The sequence below is a fragment of the Microtus ochrogaster genome, unplaced genomic scaffold, assembly GCF_000317375.1.
Source record: "Microtus ochrogaster isolate Prairie Vole_2 unplaced genomic scaffold, MicOch1.0 UNK49, whole genome shotgun sequence".
NCBI lineage: Eukaryota > Metazoa > Chordata > Mammalia > Rodentia > Cricetidae > Microtus > Microtus ochrogaster.
In genome coordinates, this window is record NW_004949147.1 from 541,486 (window position 1) to 548,145 (window position 6,660).

The window sequence follows — 6,660 nt, forward strand, 5'->3', positions numbered from 1 at the left end:
AAAAGCGTGGCCACGCCTGAAGGTGTTTGCAGATCGGAGGCTTCATGGTCAGCCCGTAGGTTGGTGTCAGGTCCACCTTGAGGCCTGGTGGCACGCTGAACTCCAGCTGATGCAGCAGGATGGCTAAGAAGAGGAAGACTTCCCACTTGGCCGGGGTCTCTCCAATGCACCGACGCTTTCCCAGGCCAAAAATCATGACCTTTTCACTCAGAGTCTTGTTGATGGCTGTGCTGTCCTCAATAAGAAACCGCTCTGGACGGAACTCAAAGGGGTCTTCCCACTGCTTCCTGCAAGAGGAACAGACAGGACCTGAGTGGGTGGGCTCTGGGAGGAAAGGGGAGCTATGTCCTCCCAGCTTCTGTGAGAACGTGGCGTTAGAAAAGACTGAGGGTAACAAGAGCCTGTGGGGAAGGTACCAGACTCGGTGTTTATCTCCTTTGTGATGGTTCTTTTGTGTTTGTTTGCTTTGAGACTTTTCTCCTGGGTCTAAAGTTGGCCCTGAACTCCATAGATGACCCCAGGTCACCTTGTTTGAGATTCTGACCCTTCTGCATCTACCTCCAAGTGCTGGGATGAAGGCCTGGGCTTCCACACCTGATGCTGGAGATGGACCCAGGCCTTGGGCACGGTAGAGGGCACTCTATCTACAGAGCTGCACCTCCAGTTATGGTAGTGCTTCTGAAAATAACATTCTCTCTAAAAGGACCCATTGTAAGGAGAGTGGATTTTGACTATTTTTAATTTTTTATTGAATATTTATTTATTTATACATATGAATGCTGTTTCTGCATGTATGTCACCATGACAGAAGAGAGCATCAGATAGAAGAGGGCACCAGATCTCATAGATCGTTGTGAGCTATCATGTGGTTGCTGGGAATTGAACTCAGGACCTCTGCAGAAGTAGGCAGGGCTCTTAACCAATGAGCCATCTCTCCAGCCCGATTATTTTTAGTTTTTAAATTATAATTTTATTTAAATCTTCATGTGCATGTGGAGGTCAGAGGACAACATGCAGGAGTCACTTCTCCCCTTCTCCCATGTGGGGCTGGGGATTGAACTCAGGATGTGAGGTATGGCGACACATGCTTTTACCTGCTGAACCATTCCCATGATGCAAGATAGTGGTTGGTTTTTTTGTGTTGGTTTTTCAAGACAGAGTCTCTCTGTGTCACCTGGTTGTCTGGAACTCTCTGTGTAGATCAGGCTCACAGAGAATTCGGAGATCAGCCTGCCTCTGCCTCACAAGGGATGGGATTAAAGGCATGTGGGAACACCACCAAATGGTTGATCATAGATTCAATACTCTTTGGTATTAGTTCCTTTTTATTTCCTTGATGCAGTTCTGGGAATTGAACCTAGGGCCTTTCACATGACATACACTACCAATGTTTGTTCCTTCAAGGAAATAATGTGTTATCTAAAGAAAATTTCAAAAGGGATAACATGTTTCTCTCCCTCCTATTTCCAAAAGGCCAGTGGGAAGGGAGATCACTGGCTTGCTTGGCTAATGCTTGTTATAATCTGGTACTAAAAATAAACTATACAAAATGAATGGGGTTCTATGTCAATATGTCCTGGTTTGGATGGTTCAATCGGCCTGATTACAGATTAGAGTGGAGTTTTTTAGGGAGGTCATTAGACCATTCCCATAAGTCATATGATGTATCCTCATTATCCATCCAACTGGGACCTTGGGACATGGGCAAACTTTCTAATCAATTTCTCCTTCCTTCTTTCCTTCCTTCCTTTCTTCCTTGAGACAGGTATGCAGCCTAGGCTAATCTAAATCTCAAACTGGCCTTGAACTCACTCTAATCCTCCTGCCACAGCCTCCTGAGGAGACTGGATTACAGGCATTCACCATCCACTACAGATACCTAGTTAAGTTTTTCTGTACCCAGAGTTTGAGGAAGTGGCTCTAAGTTTTGTCGCTTGGGACAGGCTAAGTAGCAGTGAGTGTTGGTCCTTATATAAGCAGTTCCCGAAGGGACAGACAACCTTCCTGATACTGAGCATTGACCTTCCTGCCAGGGCTAAGTACTCACTCGTCATGGTTGACCTGCCACTGGTTTATGAAGATACAGCGCTCCTTAGGAATGTGGAAGCCATTCAGTGAGGTGTCCCTCGTTGTGCTGAGGAGAGAAGAGAGCTCTGTCCACCTCAGGGCTTGGAGAGGCTGTGGTGTGGCATGTTCCTCCCTCCACTGCATCCCAGTGTCTGATTACCACAGTCTCCAAGCCCCATCCTAGGAGGTCATGTGAAAGGCAGGGAACACGGGGGGATTATCCTTCCTTTTGCCGGGATCCTGTCCTACAACTTCAACACTTCTTTACTAGACTTTTCTAGTGGTCAGATGTGCACTGGGGCAGTCTCTGAAGCCAAGACATCAGGGAATGGGCCTTGCCCTGGAGAGTCTGCAGATTTTGTACCAGGATTAACAAGCCTATTGGTGGGCAGAGGTGAATGTTCACTCTCACAGTCGGGGAACTTGGGCTCTAAATCTTACAAATCCTCAGAGGATGAAGTTCTACTTGGCCAATAGCCAAAAGAGGCTTCTAGATGGAAGAAGACCCATGTGTCAGGATTGACCTTTGGTAAGGGTAGAGTTTGGGAGCCAGATAAGTGGACAGACACCTTTCCAGACAGAAGGTCTGGTTTAAGCAAAGTTGACAGGTGGCTGGATTACCCTTGTGAGGGACAGTGAGAAGGGCCTGGCTGGAGCAGAATATTCCATAGGGAGCAAACACAAGTGAAGGTGAGTGACCGCTGAGGCCATAAGCAACTGGACTTGGGGGGGTAGACCAGAGATTGATGGGGTCAGATGTAGAAATTACCATGTTCAGGAATGAGATACAGCCTGAGTTGTTTCCAGAGCTCAGAAACAGGGTTGGTGAACAGTATGACAACTTAGGGTCACAGAACATAGCCCTTACCTATGGGGGATGGTGAAGGGGACAAAGGATGTGTATCGGAAGGTCTCCAGGATGAAGGCCTCCAGATAGGGCAGCTGAGGTCTGTCAGAAAGCCGTGGTTGCCGATCCCTGCCAATCACTGTGTCTGCAAAGCACAGGCAGAGCTCATGGGGTGTTGACTGCTCCACACAAATTTGTCCTTGTTATACTAGGGTCACTCTATGTTGTCCTATGTTTACTCACGTTTCTGAGACCCCACAGTCCATCCACAACTCATGTACACAAGTGGGGGATGCTATGTTCCTAACACTTACACATAGTAGACACATGAACAGGTATGGTCCACCCACGCCTTATGTACACAAGTGGGGGATGCTATGTTCCTAATACTTACACATAGTAGACACATGAACAGGTATGGTCCACCCACACCTTATGTGCACAAGTGGGGATGGTATGTCCTAGGACTTACACATAGTAGACACATGAACACGTATTTGTAGATCAACAAGTGACCTGGAGGCTCACAGCTTCTCTGACTCGAGGGTCGAGAACAACACATACCCAGCTCCCTGTGGATCTTCCTCTGCACATTGGGCCGTGTCACAAGGAGCAAAAGGCTCCAGGAGATGGCTGTTGTGACTGTGTCAAATCCTGGGCAGCAGGGAGTGGGGAGAAGGAGAAAGGACAACAGGGAGAAGGAAAAGATTTAAATGAGCTTCGCCATAAACAGAGCAAGCCCTATCCTCTCGGGCTCCCACTCCTGTGTTTCCTGAGGGAAGGGCTGAGTCCTCAACAGAGACTTGAAGCCAAGCATGGTGTCTTATACCTAGAATCCCAACTCTAGCTTAGTCTGAGGCAGAAGAATTGTCACAAGTTTGAGACCAACCTGGGATACAGGGATGAGACGTTGTCTCAAACAAAACAAATCAGAACCAAAGAAATCAAACTCAAAACAAATCAAACAAACAAGAACCTCAGAAATGCTTGTTTCCTAGTCAATGGCTGAAGTTACAGACTTGGACTCCAGGTTGCAGAACCCTCTTACTTTCCAGGCAGGGAAACCCAGGCCCAAAAGGAGAGGGGCTTGGTTGAGTTTCTCCCAGGAGTTGGTTACACAACATGAAGTCACACCTCGATCTTATGGCAAGTGTCTGTCCTGTGTCACCTGCCATGTGGTTGGTGAGTTAGTAGAAAGGGTGGGTATAGGTAAATAGCAGCTATTGGATCAAGAGGCAGGGGTAAGGCTCATACCAGCTCCAAAGAGGTCATTGACAATGTTGACAATCTTCTCCTGGGGGATTTGGACACTGTTGTCTTTGGAGTTCTCAGTGTGCTTGAACAGGGCACCTGTGATGTCCTGGATACTGTTCTAGAGAACACAAGTTTAAGGGAACTTTGGCATTTTGATGGCCAAATGCCAGACCATGCCCCATCCCATTTGAGATGTCCCCAGTGCCTAGGAACTGCATTGCCCTTCGGGAATTGGGCTGGGACTCAGAGTTTTGAACTGGCATCAGTGCTAAATAGAGCATAGTCATTTCGTGTGCCACCAACCCTTCTTCCCCTATCCACAGGGGTCAGGTTTCAGAGAAGGAAGAAGTATGTGTGAACCCAGGGAAGAAAAGTGACCCGAAGCTGGAGTTTAGCCCCTGTTAAGGTTCATGTTCCTACAGAACAATGGCCTTTAGATGAACAACATCCCATATTGCAAAGCTCTGCCAAGGCTCCAGTCACCTGCCTTTGTTTTCTGGGGTTTGGAGAAGCCCCCGGGGGGAGCAGTAGGGAACAGGGCATGACTGCAGGTCACAGGTCTCTGAGTGGTCCTGAGCCTTCCTAGTACTTGAGAGCACATGGCAGTACAAGTACCTTGGAGTAGGATGTGAGGAGATGTTCTCTGGGCCTGTGAGTGATGGGTTTACTCTCTGCCTCCCAGTCTCACCTTGTTGAAATCTTGATAGTGTTCCTGGACGGTCTTCTGTAGGAACAGCACAAATTTATTATTGAAGTTCTTAAACCTCTTGAGGGCTGGGTTGGGCAGGTAGCGCAGAATGGGGAAGAAGTCCACAGCATTCCCTGATGAGACATTCTCCACAAAGTCTTGACTGCTCTTCACGATGCTCAGCATCTCTTCGCTCTTCCGGGGGAAGTTCTTCCCAAAGCACATGGCTCCAATGACGTTAACCACCGTTTCTACCACTAAATTGACAGGTTCAAAATGCCCAACTTCTTCCATCTGCTTTTGGAACTTGCTGACTAGATGGTTAGCCTCCTTGCTCACATGATCCTCTAAGTAGCAAGAGGACGATGAGTTCGGGTCTGAGGCTATGGAGAAACTCTTCAGAGCATCCATGGCTAGGCGGCGGCGGGCAACCCACACAGGTCCACTGTCTGGGTTGAAGGTCATGCTTTTACCGTTAGTGATAAGTGTGAAACTGTAGAGGTCTGGTCGGCCCTTGAAGTCATCTCCCTGCTTCACCAGGGCCTGCCGGATGGTGTCCAGGCCACTCAGCACCACCACAGGCGTGGAGCCAATGCGGATCTGCAGCACGTCCCCATACTGTTTGCTCAGCTTGGTCAGAGACAGGTGTGGGTTCTTCCCCAGGGTCAGCATATGCCCAATGATGGGCCATCCCCAGGGTCCAGGTGGACTCTTCAGACCTTTGGGGACCCGGGTTCTTAAAGCTTTGACCACATAAAATACTATAGAGAAGATGGCAGTGGCCAGTAGTAGCTCTGGGGTCAAGGAGATGTCCTGGAACAATGCCATCTGTACCAGCTGCAGGGGAAATGGAAGGGTGGGGTGGTTTAGCATGGATTCTGAGCCTCCCTTTATTCCTTCACTCTCTCACTCAGTTGGGATACTTTCTGTTGGACTTTCAGCCACACACCAGGACAGCGAAGATATACCTGTCATGTGTCCTGTTCCCTCAGGAATTTGCCCTAACCACATTGCAGAATTCAAGGGCTGCAAAAGAGTCTCACAAACCTTATGTTTCCCGACCTTAGTGTCTGAATTTCCACCCCAGGCTCTCCTGTCTATGTCTTCTCCCATTTCCATTTCTGAGACTGGTGTGGATGCAATTGACCATTCCAAAACAATGAAGCTAAAGACATCTCCTCACCAGCCCCAATTACAGAGAGTGTGCTGGGCTTTCTACCAAAGGGTCTAACACAGTGTGGGCTCCCTGTTGGAGCCTTCTACACACCCATGGAGCAGAAGATGTCCCCCTGCCCAAGCAACAGAAGGTCAGTGTCCCTGGAATCATAGCAATGACCTGTGGCATTCCCCTTCCTCAATGACTCTCTATCAATACCACAGGGACATGGCCTCTAAAAATGAGCCTTCATTGACCTTCATTCTTGGAGATTGAAGCAGGCGACAGTCAGGTCCAAGGCTCCCCAGTGTTAGGCAAGTATTCTCTCCCTGTCTTCTTACTCCAAGCAACCTCCTTAGAGACAGCCTATTTGAAACTCCTTAATTAAAGACTGGGGGACAGTGAGATGACCCAGTGGTTCAAAGCACTTACTGCTAAGCATGACAATCTGAGTTTGAGCCCTGGAATTCACATATGGAAAGAGAGAACTGACAACTGACTCCTGAAATTTATTCACTGAACTGTGGCATTCATACAGACGACGGACACATATCACACACACACACACACACACACACACACACACACACACACAGAGAGAGAGAGAGAGAGAGAGAGAGAGAGAGAGAGAGAGAGAGAGAGAGAGAC

At 48.3% G+C, this 6,660-nt stretch overlaps 1 protein-coding gene across 1 annotated transcript in view; it reads right to left on the minus strand.

Annotated features, from left to right (window-relative positions):
* Window positions 1-6,660, minus strand: part of LOC101983682 (cytochrome P450 1A2) — a 7,731-nt gene that overhangs the window by 686 nt on the left and 385 nt on the right. Inside the window, exons 2-7 of the mRNA XM_005369513.1 lie at window positions 4,857-5,693; window positions 4,169-4,286; window positions 3,479-3,568; window positions 2,936-3,059; window positions 2,048-2,134; window positions 7-287 (exon numbers count right to left, since the gene is read on the minus strand). Coding sequence (XP_005369570.1) covers window positions 7-287; window positions 2,048-2,134; window positions 2,936-3,059; window positions 3,479-3,568; window positions 4,169-4,286; window positions 4,857-5,684 — 1,528 coding nt within the window. The 5' untranslated portion in view covers window positions 5,685-5,693. The remainder of the gene's footprint in view (window positions 1-6; window positions 288-2,047; window positions 2,135-2,935; window positions 3,060-3,478; window positions 3,569-4,168; window positions 4,287-4,856; window positions 5,694-6,660) is intronic.